Consider the following 16,878-nt stretch of genomic DNA (forward strand, 5'->3'; position numbering starts at 1 on the left):
CGAACAAAGAAAGCAGCTGGAGCCATTTCGACAAAAGCCTTTATCAGGGTCTCTTCTCAGAGAAGGCCTCCTTGTCAATGCAGTGGCTTCAGCAACATTACCTGTTCAACGATTTCTAATCACTTCAAGCATTCATCTTGCCCTGAGCTTCCGTCTTAGATTTGTTAGAGAAACATGAGGATCAGACTGGAACAATGCACTGCAGCTGAAAATACACGCTTGAAAATACAAACAAAAGTAATTTCAATTGTAGATGCTTAAAACCTTATAGCATTGTGCAACAATATTATCTCTGTGGACATGTCATCCGAACAAACTGGATATTTTCTTACTACAATCGATGTCCGATTTCCCGGACCCCCAAAGGACGGCAAAAGCATACAGAAATTCACACAGCCTGAAAAAATGAATGCATGTGAAAATAGGTATTTTTCATTAACAGAGAGGGTAGCAACAGGAGTACAGGGTTCTCATTGCAATTTAGCAAATGCATCATTTAGGTGGCTCTGAAAGAGCTGAAAGAAACAAAAAAGAAAAAAATCACAGCATATCCACGGAGCGAGTGATGATGAGTGGGGCGACGCGTCCCTCAGCCCGTCAGTGCTTCTGTGCGTCCGTTCGTTCTTGTTTCCGTCCTTCCGCGCGACCATCCGTGCGTCCATCTGTCTGTCCGTCTTCTAGTCTGTCGGTCTGTCCGTGCGTCCATCTAGTGAACACTTCAAGTATCGCCATCTCGCATCCCGGTGGCTACGTACGACAATGATGGGATCGACAGGGAGCTTCGCCCCTAAAACAAATCTGATGTGGCCGATGCTACAGCATTTGTAAACACTTGGGCACTAAAAAAAGAAACAGCTGAAGGTTTTTATCAGCGCTTGAGAAGCCCTGAAGCGTTATCCCAGCTGGAATCTTAACACCAGCAATGTGCAGATCGTCGAAAGAAACGTCCGCGGGTGGAAGCTCGTCGCACACGCTGTTCACTCCGGGCGAGACGGCTGTCTCGGCTTCCGAGCTCGCGTGGAGAAAACAGTTTCGGGGGTTGTGTTGCGTAACTGCCTTCCAAGAGCCTGCATGCATGCCGACGGCAGACCATAGGTCAACAACGTAGCTTTTCCCGCCGTCGGAGCACAGGCTGCACTCGTGGGCTGCACAGCACCATGTGGCCGAAGCTACGGCTGGAAACAGATTAGCATGCGCTGAATTGCGGCATTTTTGGTTTCAAGGGTACGACAGCTGCGGCTGGTGGGTTCAAGGGCCTGAAAATGATCAAAATGACGACTTCAAGTTTGGGGTTAGCGGTAAAAAGTCCGGAAAATCGGTTGGCTAAAGCTATAAACGTCCGGAATTTCAAACTCTTTAGTACACTGAATCTATGGGGAGCTTGATGGGGTCACAGATGAATTTGGGAAATCAAGCATGTCCGGAATTTCAGGCGTCCTCGAAATCAGACGTTGCAAAATACTACAACAGCTCATTCAAGATGGCACATAAGCTTTACAATTTGCTTTGTTTGCACTCTCCTGTCCTGCTTTTTTTACAGCATGACTGGTGGAGAGTTGCATCATTCAGCGAGGCACATAGTATGTCAGTTGTCATCACAGCGTCTCGTGACTGTGATGACAGTCACATGTGATGTAAATTCAGAAAATTTATATAATAAAGGTTGACACAGATCTTGTAATGGTGGCCATTTTGTCTTTTTGATCTACTTTTCTTTTAAATAATATAATATTTAAACTACGCTCTCAACAAAAAGAAAGAACACAGGATTCACACTATACGCAATTATACTGTACTAATGAGTCTTTCTGGAAACTTGTTGAAATGCAGCTGCAATTTGAAAAAAAATTGGAGGACGCTTGAGCTTCGCCTTCAAGAGTGGGTCGCGAATAGTGTGATCTGGCCTCGTGTGCATCACCTTATAAACTGCTAGCCTGCTTCGATTCTTGGTGCTTGCCTCAACCGTGCCGTAAGGAAACGAAAGTATCATTTAATGGCTGTTACAAGCACCATTGTTAAGTGCTCACCATGCCATAATTATTTCTTTTGCGAATCAGCGAAAAGCCCACTTTGCGTCTGCAAAACAACACGTGAACCCTATGCAGCTGTTCACTTTGATGATGGTTCTGCTGCTACTGAAGATTAACCGTACCTGAGCGTTTTATAATGGGTGGACCTCACCCTATAATGGGTGAGACACCCATTGTTGCTAAACTCGCACATTTTGACACGTGGCAGGATTCTACGCTTCTGCCACACAATATATGATGCGTTGAGACGTTCCTTCCCCTGCATGACCTTCCTACGATGTTTTTGTTTTTGCCAAAGCAGCTTCAATAAATCTCGTGGCTCTGTAATGGAACACCTGCTTACCACTCATACAGCCTGGTTTCGATCTTCACTCAAACCTGGAAATTTTTCTGGCTTATTTTATTTGCATTTTTATTAACTTTCCAGTACGAACAAGATGACTTGAGCGAAACGAGCTATTTAACGCTATCGCATTACTATGGTTTTACACAGTCAAGGGGAATTTAATGTGGATACCACAAGATTGTAAACAGACGTTTAAAAAAAATTGTATACGCAATTTTCTTAACAATATGACTAATGACCATTGAGACCAAAATATGAATTAAACCAGCATAATCGTCAACATGTGATATTATTTTCAAGAAGGGACACTTGCAAAAAGTGTCGTCCCAAATCTGAACAGAAAGGGTGTCAGGACCCCCCCCCCTCATCCCAGCCCCTTCGTTATTTATAACAATGTACGTGACACTCACCGGTGCTGCTGGGTGTTTGCAGAAGAGATGATGCGGCTGGCACCTCCCTGAATGAAGGGCGACACCCCGTAAGAGTGGCTGGCCGGCTTGCAGGGGCGCACCGTGCGCCGCAAACTGCCATCGCCAATCGCACCCTGCTGCAGGGGCTGCTGCTGCTGTGCCGTCACGACAGTTGGCTGATGGACGACCCGTGCTGAGGACGCCTGCGTGCAACAAGATGTAGAGTTCGACTAGCTGGCACACATTGATGTTTAAACATTACTCTGAAGTGTACAACTGAAAAGAGAAGGTTATTTTATTTGTTTAACAAGACTATTAGGGTTAGGAGCAGCGCTGGCCAACACTTTCAGGTTTCACACTCATAAATGCCTCATAGTGTGGACAAGGGTGCTGCGACTGCCACTACACCCGAACCTACACATGAACACTATTGTAGGATTTAGCACTATGCCGAGAAAAGCGTTACATCATCTTTACACTAAACATAGGATCAAGGCTGGATTTATATTATTTTATGGACGATAGTCTTTCTTGGGGACCTTCGATGCAAAAATTTTTCATCTGTCTGTACATTTCTCTGTTTGTTTGCCCTTAACGGTACCCTAAACGGCACCAAAGTGGCCAAACGATACTCCAGATGGCCGACCCCATCAGCAGCGCCCACCAATATTGCTCAAGATTTAGCGTTCATACTTGCGCGATTGTCAATCAAGAAGCAATCGCGCATATCTGAGGCAACGTAACAGCACGTCAATAGTTTGTACGTGTGTCTCTTACTAGAAAAAGCATACATAAGTAATTATAATGACCGTAGCATTTATCACGTTGCGCTGACCAGGCAACGCTTGCACGAAAAGACAAGCGCTTCTAACGCTTTGCTAAGACGACACGGTGGTGGCACCTACCTGTCGCCTTGCGTTCTACACTTTATCACCTCTGAGACGAGCGTGCAGGGCACGCGCGCTTCGTTTTCCAAGATAACTGCCAGATAGCGCTCATGTCTCACGTGCGACGTGACTTAATGTGCTCGTTCACCTCCGCTTCTTGCTCGAGGCACTCTAACGCAGCGCCTCGAGTATACCATTCACCGATTTTCTTGCGCAAAACATCAAATAAACCTTTTGTTCACTCTTTCCAGAAGCACGACATGCAAATACAGGGCCAATTTTTTTTTTTCTTGCTCTCTTTGTACCTATCGCATTGCACAATGCTCCTTCCCAACTGTTTCTTTCCTCCATGCTGAAACTGAACCTCCGTTGACATGCTCAGCAGTGAAAAATTTCAATCGCTATAGGCAACAACGTTCATACCCAGGAAACAATGAAATATCACAGTTTAAAACACGTGACTTCAATAAAACATCCAATTGCCACGCCATAAACAGCTGATTGCTGAGAAGTTCACGTTTGAGAGGGCACCAATTGATGGAAAATGACGCATACAAACACACTCACACCTCATTATAACGAAGTTGCGTCTTCCACAAGAATAAGCTCGTTATATCGGAAAATTTGTTATGAAGGTACACTCCGAAGACTATTTCAAGATTATATTTTGTTTACTTCGTTATAACTAATATTTCGTTATATCCAGGTTTCAGTGTGAGCATGTGACTGGTGCACCTTTGTGGGCCACATTTTTTTACACTCATCGACATCGGGTTTTTTATTGCATACACCACCACCAGAATCTGCAAGTTATTGAAGCTGCGCTTAAACAGCCAGGCAACTGATGATGATGCCCCTTGAAGTATTAGCCCCTACCCATTCAGGGGGATCAGCCAAGAGTGAGGTGGATTATACATACTGGATTTATGATTTATATTTAGTAAGAGGTAAAATAATTTAGAGATGAACTTTTTAATGCAACGTAAATTATGAAAGATTGTAATGTTAAGTTGCACTATTTTGTGTAACCTCCCAGTAACCTGTGTTTCAACAAGTGCACTGTTCTGCACAACCTCTTCCTCACCTTGGCAGACGGCACCTCTTCCGTGTCGAGCAGCAGGTTGTCCGCGAAGCGAGACGACGTCCTGATGTTGCTAACTGACACCTTCTCCGTTGCGGGCACAAAGCCTCTGGTGCGTGGCCGCACTGGCGGCGGCGTCTCGGGATCTGTCTGGGTGCATGCCTGCAGACGCATCCCACGGGCTGGCTTTGCCGCTTATTGGGGCATTTGTCGATAGCTGGCATTTGAACTTAAAGTGGAGCTGCACGGTGCGGGCTGACAAAGCGCCATAAAAGTCGACACGCCCTGTTTCGTCTAATTATGCTCGAACCGCAAATTTTACAAGTACGAAATCGAGCCTCAACTTCCTTTCCCACTTCCCCCCACCATGAATTGACTGCTTGGCTTTTTTTTTTCACTGACCCATTTTGTCAACTTTTCGCAGTATTATTGCCGCACATTAATCGTGCAACATAAGTTTGCACGCTTATCTTTGGCATGGGACTTGCACTTTACAAAACTAATTTTTCTTTGCTTATAGCTAATGAGGATGAAAATTACCATCCTGATTTTATTACAGACATTGCCAATCATCAACGATCTTAGACCACCTTAACTACCAGTAATTAATTAGTCTGCCTTATGTGTTTCATTTAGCATTGCACAAATATTTGAATGAATATTAACATTTGCTCTGATTCAAATTTAAATTATTGGGGAAATTTCAAAGTACACGAAATAAATGAATAAGCTTATATTGATCCCCATGTAATCCACCTGTAAAGGTGGTTTCACTACAGCATATTGATGCTATACTGCAAACACCTTTCCGCGAAAATCCGCACAACCACAAAGCTTTAATTCAAATGAAAAATTGTCTCGATGGTGGGTATTGACGGCCGACTCCGAAGCTAGCGCATTTTGTGAGTGCTCATCTCAGTCTCCGCAGCCATTCTTGTTGTTACGCTGCTTCCTTATTTGGGTACAGATGCAATATAAAAAACAGTGCAGTAACAAGGAAGACGGGAAGAATGACGAAGGAGAGACAAGCAAACTTTCACAAAATGCGCTATCTCTAGAGTTGGCCGGACAATGAAGAGAGACCAAATGAGTCTTGAAATGCAGAGACAATTTTGAATTTCATTATTAACCACTATAGACTACACATGGCAGGAGAGTCTGTTTATTCGTTTAATTTTACCCAGCCAGACAGATCTTAGTCAGGTACGTTTACCTTTTCACAAGTTATAGTGACATTAGTGCAAGACATATTCAGCCATTACTCATGCAACAAAAGCTTAACGATGGTGGTAGACACTGCAAACGATGCTCACCTCAAACGAGTGTTTTCCCATGGGCCTGGAGGAGAAGGTGGGCACCTTGGGCGTCTCCGAACTGCAACGTTGAAAGGACGGCAAACCATGACACACCTTCTTAGCACGGCACACTCACATCATAGCGAGTTATACAGTCAAGTTTCATCAAGCTCATCCTAATGAGAAGACTGATGCTCATCTGATTATCCTATTCAGCAGGTCGAAACAAAGGAGCAGAATGTAGGCTTGCACAAATAGTGAATTTTCGGTTCAAGCGAGTAATAATTTCGGTCAAATAGTTTCGAACTGAATTAGAATGGTATGCATCACATCTTACATAAATAAATGGGCATATTTGTCATGACCTAAGTAACCTGCACAATATTTTTTGAGACTGAAACGAAGCCTGTGCCAGTGCCACTTTTTTAGTTTAAAGGAAGTGGAAACAACTTTGAATAGTCGCAGGATTAGACTTTGAGTAGAATGCAAGTGATAACCTGTAAAAATATGTTACGTTCTAAAATTTGCCATACTTAAATTACATAAGCGGATAATATTAGAGGCTTTTAAAGATAAAAAATGATGTGATGGTAATATGTTCATTTAACTTTGAAGTAGAACTTCAGGGCAATGCGCATTTCCACTAAATGTGTTTTTTGACTGCTTAATAACACTTTACCGCAGAGAAACAATTTTTACAAAAGGATTACATGTGAATTAAAATACTGTATAAATCGGACTATAGGTTGAGTGGGAATATAAATCGACCCCCAAAGTTCAGGTTACCGAAAAAAAAAAGAAAAACAACCCAAAATTGCTGACCGACATTTATTTGCAAATTGGGCACACCGCACCCCGATGGTCGGAACTCCCCTCAACCACCATCGCAACTGTTCCTATCCGTCAGACCAAGCACCACTGTCTTCTGAAGACAAGGGTTTGTCGCTGGCCACCTCCCACAGTGTGTTGTCTTCCGTGCCATACAATGAGTTGATGATGGAACATTTCTTAAAAGCATTTTCCACCATGGAATCTGGCAAGGGACGCCAGGCGGAAAGCACCCAGCCAGATATGCAAGGATTGCACATCTGGCTGTAGATGTGCAAGGATAGCACATCTGCAGCTTCCCTTTCTGCACCCTCCAATAGCGCACGCTTTTTTATGATACACCAAAGCGGCCCTGAGCCGCCATATTCCTATTCGCTTCTGCGAACTCAACAACATCTAGTTTAAATGCAGCTGAGTACTGCCTTCTCATACCGCTTCTCATATTCAGTGAACGAAAGAAAAAAAACACTAAAAATGAAACACAATGTCAAGTGGAGCGAGAACTTAGAAAAGATCGGGGGCAAATCACGAACACAAAAAACAGACAAGAGAGAAAAAAAAAACAAGCTTCTATTGGATTCGAATGTGAATATGGCCGTGTCCTTGTTCATCTATTGATCATGGCGCATACCCACTATGAAGGATTGGCCAAGAATCGAGTGGTTTTAAAAATTATTGTTCAGATTTAGAATAATAGAGATATAATCAGCTTCTTATGCACATGCAAGCCACATGTTGCCAGACAGCTGTGCACTGTCGGCTAAACACCGCTATATAAGACGAGGGGCGACTTTAGCTAGTTGTTTTATTGAAAATATCTCGACTTATATTTTGGTTTACACGGTACAGTCTAACTCCGCTACGATGAAAAATTTACGATTCCCTGCCAGCAGTCCATAGGAGTCAATGCATAAATATCATTTTCAGAGCCTGAAAATGCGTCAACGAAGTCTAAAACACGCATTGGCACCACCAGAAACCGCTGCTGCTCAGCCAGCATGGGCACAACCATTGCTCGATAGTGATGGCAATGAGACTGCCCTACTTTTGTTTTGCCACTGGCTTGCTTTTGAGCCGCAGACGATCCGAAGCTGAAGCTCAGTTCATGGTTTCCTTCTAGCAGCTGCTTGGTGCAAACGCGGCACGATGCCTTTTCCAGATTCCGATGCTTATCATTATGTTTGCGCTTGGCCAGTGTGGTAACTAATCAGAGTGGATGTTCGTCCGCATTATCAACAAAATCAGCTAGCCGCGAGTGATGGATGATAAGAATAGCATAGAATAATGATAAAGTCACCGCTCCACGATACCCTGCCTTCATCTCGGCGTTCTCGTATACACTTCAGCGGACAGCTGCTCGTGTTAATGTGTCAATGCAACTGTTTGGTTCGTTCACGAAAGCGGTTTTAGGTGTTTCAGCGTGCTTTTCACAATGGCCTCGCTATGCATGGGTGAGAATCACGTCGTGACGCTAGTGGGAAAGAATAGAAAGCAGCGGACATTTTTTGAATTTTGAGACCGAACATTCTTTTGTTTTGCTTGCTCGGATCAGCTATATTTTTTCTATTTCACTACAACTAAATTTCCGCTTCAACGAAATTTTTTCCACACCCCTTCAGTTTTGTTGTAGTGAGGTTTGACTGTAAGTCTATCTGTTGATTGGAATACTTCGAAATTTATCATCTAAATTTGAATCAATAAAACAAATTGTCCTCTTTCACTGCTTGAGTACTACACTTTAAAAATGCTATACTACTGCATGGGATGTGCAAGGGAATTGATGTAGCGTATTTTTTAGGCTTGTGTAAATAGTGAATTTCAGGTCCAAAGCGAATAGCTCGAATAATTGGTCTAATAATTTCGAATTGAATTCGAATAGTGTATATGATATATTATAAAGAAAACTGGGCATATTTGTAATGAACTAAGTAACCTGCACACTACATTTTTAAAAATTGAAACAAGGCTTATGCAAATGCACTCTTCTTTTGTTTAAAAGGAAGTGAAAACAAGTTTAAATTGTAGCATGATTTGACTTTAAGTAGAATGCAAGTGATAACGAGCAAGTGATAACGTACAATGCAAGTGATAATGCAGAGCCAATTCTTTTTGAACAGATTTTTTTTTCACAGCTTAGCACTTCTGTACTGCAGTGAAACCACCTTTACATGAGGTTACACGCGGACTTGTATACATTTATTCGTTCATTGCGAATACTTCAAAAATTTTCAATAATTTAAATTCAAATCGAAGCAAATTCGAATACTGAATTATTTGTTGGAATATTCAAAGTGTTCGAGTATTCACACAAGCTCAGTATTTTTACACACACGGGTTGGACTATGATTTATGTGTCTGTGTCAGCGAGAAGCAAATGCGATTATAAATTACACTTATTTAAGATGCACATGTCAACGATTTTTCACAGCTGCAATGCTCACGTGAATTCCATGGGGTCCAAGCTGGAGGTGAGAGATATCTGGTCAAACTTGCTGTCCAGCAAGTCTGCCTGGGCCGAAGCCGCGGTGGCGGTGGTGATAAATGTTCCCCGCGGTGGTTGTGACCGACTGGGCCGCCGGGGCGGGGACCGCTGCAGGGGCGCGGCCCTCTCATCGGCAAGGGAGATCAGCTCCTCCACGACGTCCGACACGTCGTCGGCAATGGTTGATGGTGCACGTCGCCTGCAAACACAAATGATATCACCATGGCATATGCAACATATACCAAAAGTAAATGTCACTGCAGCGCAAAGGAGCACTACTGAGCTACTATATGTATAGCTCAAAAGCTATGCAGATTCTTGCACTACTTTCCACATACCATGCTTGGTAGGATAAGGGTCAGCATTGTCTGCTTGAAAGCACCAACGCGTGCAGGTAACGAAATTTTAGAATGACACCTGGGGAGGTTTTCTCACCTAAACATTGCACTAGACAACACTCGAGATTACTGCAATGCGCATTCACTGTCTTTGAAGGCGTTTATACGATAGGGAAGTGCGCGGTGCCGCAGAACATATGCAATAGAGCCCATTGTCAGTCTTTACGTGTCCCGTCAGGGAAAGAAGTTGCGTGAAGCTTGGATTTTGAGACTCATAAATGCCGAATAGCTGTAGGCTGTAACGCGCGTGTACAGCCAGTACGTTTGCGAGCGAGGCTCCTGCTGACCATAAGGCTACGATGTTTGGTGAGTAGGAGAAGGCACTCACTGAGATGTTTGCTCATGAACTTAATTGGCTAATGGTGCCTTTTTCTTGCAAGCAGGCTCATATGTTGACAGCTCTGTACCTGCCCCAAAATTAGGTTTACTCCCAAATTCAAGTAGGCCCATCACAACGTCATCAGTTCTGTGTAAAGACATAATTGTATTGCTAGAAAGGCACTATGTCTCCCTCGTTATCAATAACATTTTTGTCACCGAAATCGTCGTACAGCTTGACCAAAGTTGCAGATCAAAGCTTTAGATTGTCGTCGCTAAGCCTATATTTACCCCGCTTATCAGCTATTTGCTGCAATAACTTCTTTGTTTTTCACAACAATTTCTGGCTCACGCAAGTCCTTGTCTACAGATGCTGTTCGGAGAACTAGTCCAGCGAATGTTGTGCGATATTTGTTTGCCTGTGCGCTTCATAATTCTACATGTTCAACTTTGTAAACTGCTTCTTCTCACATCAGCCTTGAAGCCCATGGCTTTAAGCTTTGGTATGTGCGCGTTTTGATGCTATAGATACCAGGTACTTCACTGGCATGAAGAGCGAGTGGTAGGAATCATGGTAAAAAAAGAAAAGTCATGGCAAGCACTCATGTTTGTCTTAGCCCCAACCAATGAAAGTAAGAGATTAAAAAAAAAAAGCAGCGAGAAATTGCTTGCTGAGGAGACCAATAAATGTAGAGTGCAAAGCCTCCTGAGTAACAATAATAATTAAACATCCAAAAACTTGCAAATAAAAAAGTGAACGTTGCCGACGGTGCGCAATGCGCCCTCATTGTACACAATTGAACCCCTTTAGAAGACACATGCGCCAAGCAACAATTGTCATCTTTCATATGAGGTGGCTCCTGTGAGCAGTGTACCATGCTTGCACTTTTTTGTCATTAATTCAACATAGAATGTTGAATTAATGTGTCTCTTATAGCTTGTGTCTCTTATAGCTCTTGTGTCTCTTATAGCTGGTTGTCTGCTACATCAGTCTCCCTTATAAAGGGGTTTGAATGTATTCTGTAAACAGACAATGGCTGTAAACAATTGTTTTTTATTTAAATGCGAAGCAGCTCTTTGACTAGCTTGTGTAACGCTGTCCCTTCGTCTGCACCACACTTCCCTGGCTGCAGGTGTTGGTCGGTGCCAAGTAGGTCATGCCTTCTCTCACAGAGCGCTCGTTGATGTCACTCTCTCCCTAGCTTGTCGCCGCTCGCCGTGTGTGACAACCGTAAAACTGTCCCTCCCCTCTCTTGCCTCACAAGGCTGTCGACTAGTAAAAACAGACTGCTTGCTGTGTACAACCATTCACTGGTCACCCCGTATATGCAAGAACTGGGTCGCGCGTTCGAAATTCAGTCAAGGGCGTCTTTACTTAGCTTTCGCTTGGTGAGCGCCAGCATCAACGTTGCTGTCAGTGTAATCCCCTAATGCAGAGATGTTACTTGACTTGTCCTTGACTCGTTCTTGACTCAAGACAGTCTTGCCAGTCGCCATAAATCGTTCTCAAACTTGCGGACGACTTGAAGGCGACTTGGCTCGGTCGAAGTCAGGACAAGATTCAAGTCAGCTGCGGGGCTAGCTTGAAAGCAACTTCATGCGTTATTCGAACATGGCCACCTCTCGAATGGACGTCGCGTGGAGGGTGGCCGCTTTTGAGTTTTCTTGCCTCACCATAAGCTTAGCATTTTTTTAGGCGCACTGCCTGTCGAAGATTTTTGGACCCACTTTACATGACCGAAGAAATCCGATGGAGTTGTACGATGAGCAACAATTCCACGCTCGGTACAGACTCACGAAGAACGCCGTGCGGCAGCTACTGGTTATGTTGCCACTCCGTGAAAGTGGGGACAACCAAAGACAGCCTGTGCCTCCATAGTTACAGCTACTGATGACTCTCAAGTTTTACGGTGCTGGCACATTCAAAACAGTCATGGGGAATCTCGTCCGCAGTCGACAGTGTGGCGTGCAGTTGGAAAAGTTACGTTACTTATCGCAAAGCACAAGCACGCGATGCTGGTGCGCTTTCCGCAGCCGGCAGCACTTTCTATAGTTATGCGGGACTTTTATGAAGTGGCTGGGTTCCCTGGTGTTACAGGTTGTGTCGGCTACATACACGTGCTTACTAATAGCCCCGGTGATGATGACGCGGAAGTGTTCCATAACCGCAAAGGCTATTACTGTTTTTTTAAAACACGACGACATTTTTCCTCTCTTTCGGTACAAAATTGACTCGGCACTGTGTCTGTGTGCCTCGTCTATCCTTTCGTCCCGTCTAGGGTGCCGTTTCTCGCTCAGAAAGGAATCGCTTGCAGCACAACGCTACGTAAAATTCCACACACACACAAAAAAGAGGTACCGCTATCACGGCTTTTTTGTTCATGTGCCTCCCCTTTCACCATGATGCAGCGAGACATTGACGCACCCCGCGAAACAAAATATTGCTGAGGGCAATGTCCTAACCCCGCTTTTTCTCTTGTTTACCGAGCTCAACAAAAGGATACGAATCACTTTTATTCCCAGAACTTGTTTTTTTTTATTTTTCATATATAAATGCGACCTAGCCCTCTACAAGCATGTCCACAGGTGAACAGAAAGACGAATACCCTGAAAATCGCGTTACCTCGTGAGCCAGGTCAGCACAAATACACGCCATGACATTCAATTGGAAAGAAAAAAAAAAAGACGAAAGAACCCGGCGCAATGCTTGTTTCGCCTCCAAACAAGCAAGCATGGAGAAACGCGCCGCATTTGTGTGGCCTATAAAACCAGCGGGCAACGAACACTTTACAGAAGCAACAATGAGCATCGCTGCGGTGGCAGTCACCAAGTGCCACTTGTTAGCCGTACAATGACAAAAATATGCTTGTGACACTTCATTTTTATAGTTATTTTAAAATGTATGGTCTTTTTTTGCTGTAACACGTAGCTTACGTGAACAATTTCATTATTAACCTCGTTAACAGGCGAGCAGCATGTTTCTACTGTGAAGCTCGTTCTTGACTTGACCAAGCAAGACAGCCTGAGCATCTATGAAACGCCAAGGCTGACTTGGGCATTTTGAAGTCCGCTGCTTGCTTCACGCCGACCTGCTCAAGTGAAGTCGAAGGCGCGAGCCAAGTAACATCTCTGCATTTGGGGGTAAGCGTTAAGGCCCGCTGCTTCGCATCTACACATGGCTCCCTTTAGCGGGAGATGGTCCAATTTTTCATCCAATGCTTTTATTTCTACTGTGAGAACTTCCCCTATTCCGAAAGTATTCACAGAAGTGTTCAGAAGGGATTCTGCATGGCGTTTTCGTAATGTGCTGGCAGCCAAACATATGAGGAGCACACTGACGTTACCCTATAAGGCACACAAGAGAGGCATGCCCTATACAAGGCAACTCCGTAAGATCTCATCCCCAATGCGCATAGCTTGCAAATGAAACTGCTGGGACCGTGAATATAACTGATGCCCTTGGGCTTATTTCACCCCTTGCGTGAATTGTATTTGGTTCTAGCTGCTGTTGCATCAACAAATTCAACCAAGGCTCTTTCGTCAGTAAGGTTGAGCTAGTTAATAGGTACCCTTCATCAAAGAAACGAGGCATGCCACAGTGTCGTCTAACTATGGCAGTTGGGGGTTCTGCATCTGTGTCACTTGTTTGCCTACTCTCTTTTGTTTGTTGTCTGCGAACCTAGCTTTTTCTACAGTCAACATTGTTACATAATTATACATCCACCTCATTGAAGCTGGCCGGTGAACAAAGGCGGTGTGTTCTACTTCAACAGTTGGCGCCTGACGGGAAGGAAGTGGCTTGCCGGGCGTCGACTTGACCCGGCACGTGTCCCCAGCCTGTTCCAGCCGCCCGAGGGCAAATCCTTCGTTGCAGTGTCCCTGCGTGCCAGAATACATAGGAAAATGTGTGCCATGCCAAGGCTGACACCGAGTTTCTCATGGTGTCATCCATTGGCAGATTCGGAGTACTTCCAGTAATGCTTTTTCTTGCTCCACGCGGAGCAACCGCATTTACACGGGCAGATTGAGAGTGCTCCCTGCATGTTCCATTGGCAGATCTGCAGCAGCTTCGTTGCGAAGTCCACTTCACTGAGCAAGTTTTCTTAGTGCGTGAAAATCAGCAGATTCGAAACAGCCTTGAAACAGTGCCAATTTAAGGCTCACCAACGGACGTTGGTCGTATCAGTTGCACCTCGCGTCGGAGCTCACGTTTTGCCAGCGCAGCATCGCTCCAACCAGCGTGCCCACTCATGCCAGAAGAGAGACGAACGCATCCCGCTCCATTTTGACATCATTCTAACCCTGCCATTTGCTCCATGGGGAGTGCGTGTGTTCCATTGATAGATTCCGTTCTGTTGCCCTCCGCCAGAAGGGAGTGCTCTAGCGCAGAGTTCGTCGGCTTCTCCGAATCTGCCAATCGATGGTTACTCCTCCAAGGAAAAAAACAGCCAATAAGTTAGGATATTTTGTACTAACCATAAGTCAACAAAAAATTGTAACACTCCCTCAGACTCACCCTAAAAATATAGTCTCGATTCAAAACCAAATCCCTCCATTTTCTATAGCACAACTGTAAATATGACTCTCAGGTTCAACTAAACTAAAATTTTTCTTTTTTGTGATTACAGTTAGCTTATATACACTGACCTCTAGCTTCCACATTTCTTGCAGCACATTTATTGACAAGAAAAAAACATGTCAACGAATATATCATTTTTTTTTTTTTGCAGAAAAACCAAATTTTCATAGAATAATGTTTTGACATGACAAACTATGGTGTAATATTAAAAAGACTTCATTATGTTGAGCTTTCAATGTATACCTAATGCGGCAACAGAAGCTTACGTAGTTCGGCGAGTGATAAAATTACGTGTGATGGAAAGCCTCAGGGCACCTGTAATATTTGATAACACATGGCTTCATGGACATGGCGTCACGAACTTCACAATGACGATGCTGATATGAACGAATGCCATGCTTTGTAACATACACTTGAGTCAAGCGCACCACACTGCTCACCTCCTGCACGATGGCAGCCAGGGCTTGGTACACGTCCTCAAGGTCGGTGTGCCTTTCGGCTGGGTCCAGTGCCAGGCCAGCACGCACTAGCGTGTCCAGCGGTGACGGGATCTCCGGCCGGCGGGACAACCCTCGGTGCTCCTGCGTCACGGCACGCTCCACCGCCACACGTTCGGCCGAACCCCACGGCACCTCCTCTACGAGTCCGCACCACATTGAAAACCATCATGGTGACAATCCTGCCCACAGTTTAGTTACACAATGGTGCCACCACTAGTGTAACTAAACTTCAACATGAGCAACGAGAAGTCCTTACGCACATGCCACCACACGCTAAATTCGATTTTCTAATCCTTTGGTCATTGGAACCAGTAAGCAACTGGTACCACTTGGCTACTGGAACCAGCTAAGGTACTGGACGTGTGTTGTGTAAACCAGTTAACCTAGAATCACTGGAGCAGCAACTGGAACTTCAAATTATTGCATTTAAAAACTAGGTTTTACGTGATGACAATGAAAAATGAGGTATATGTACGTACTAAACACAACAGATTTTAAGTGCAGTATAACAATAGAACATTCGTTATTACACAACACTACATGTTTGTCGCAGACCATGTCTAAGCTCCTGAACATTCTTGCTTCACAAAATAGGTTCCGCACTCATTTCAGTGACTGCAGTTGACCTCGCTCATACAGTCGAATCACGATAATTCGAACTTGAAGGGGCCCGTAAATTTGTTTGAATTAAAAAAAGTTCTAATTAATTAAAACTAAATCAACAGAGGTCTCTCCATGCAGTGGAGCATGTGCATTGAGCTAACACACAAGGGGGAAGTTTTAGAAGACTTACATTTATTCACAAATCACAAGACATCTGCCTAATTAAAATAATCAGTGATGCGTGTCTCCACACGTTTGCCTTGCAGCGAGTCAATCAGTTTCGTACGCAGCTTGCAAAGCATTTCTACTTCGGCTTCAGCATTCTCCCAGCAAGAGAAGTTGCGCGCGGAAATGTTTAGCGCCGACACTCTCTAAAGACGATGACAACAACGACTGCATAGCAGAGCCGCAGCATGGCCAGCACGTGACAAGAAAGGAGGAGCGTCTCCACACGGAGAGAAGCAGATCGGCATTTGAAAGATAACCAACACCCTACGGCAGCTTTTTTTTTTTTTTTTTCTCTTCGTGCACGTCATTGAAAGGAGAAGGATTACGTAGCAGGGACGAGAAAGAGGGAAGCGTGGCACCGGCGCGAGATCCCCCCCCTCAAGGCGCACAGCCGTGCTCCCGCAAGGGGCAAGGGCTGCAGAAGATAGTGCCTTTTACCTTTCCTTTAACTACACATTCATTCAACCCCGCGACAGATTTTTTTTTTTCCACTCTCTCTTCGCGCGCAACATTGGAAGGAGAAGGGTCTTTACATGGCGGGGACGAAACGACGACAGTTATAACGCAAGAACAGAACGCTGACAAAGAGAGTCGTTCTGTTCTCGCGCTATAACTATCAACATGTCATACCAACTAGCCCAAATGGCAACACTTCTATGGGGACAGAAAAGGAAAAAGCATGACACAGGCGCGTCGCAGATCGGCATTTGAGAGAGAGCAAACATTCCACCGCAGCCTTTTCTTTCCTTTCCTTCGCGTGCAGCGTTGAGATGTTGCAGGTGCTGCGGCGGGATTGGGGGGGGTGGTGAGAGCATTTTCAGAGTGCGGTATGTTTGAATTAACTGTCGCAAGTGCTTGCGCGTTTGAATTACCGGGCGTTTTCGCCCATTAGA

The 16,878-nt window shown here is 44.5% G+C and overlaps 1 protein-coding gene across 1 annotated transcript in view; it reads right to left on the bottom strand.

Moving 5' to 3' along the window:
• The window catches only part of LOC119179147 (uncharacterized), a 51,155-nt gene that overhangs the window by 13,033 nt on the left and 21,244 nt on the right, over positions 1-16,878 (bottom strand). Inside the window, exons 8-13 of the mRNA XM_037430218.2 lie at positions 15,095-15,291; positions 13,800-13,954; positions 9,319-9,558; positions 6,068-6,128; positions 4,758-4,916; positions 2,787-2,989 (exon numbers count right to left, since the gene is read on the bottom strand). Of these exons, the coding sequence (XP_037286115.2) occupies positions 2,787-2,989; positions 4,758-4,916; positions 6,068-6,128; positions 9,319-9,558; positions 13,800-13,954; positions 15,095-15,291 (1,015 nt within the window). The remainder of the gene's footprint in view (positions 1-2,786; positions 2,990-4,757; positions 4,917-6,067; positions 6,129-9,318; positions 9,559-13,799; positions 13,955-15,094; positions 15,292-16,878) is intronic.

The sequence above is a fragment of the Rhipicephalus microplus genome, chromosome 7, assembly GCF_043290135.1.
Source record: "Rhipicephalus microplus isolate Deutch F79 chromosome 7, USDA_Rmic, whole genome shotgun sequence".
Classification (NCBI taxonomy): Eukaryota; Metazoa; Arthropoda; class Arachnida; order Ixodida; family Ixodidae; genus Rhipicephalus; species Rhipicephalus microplus.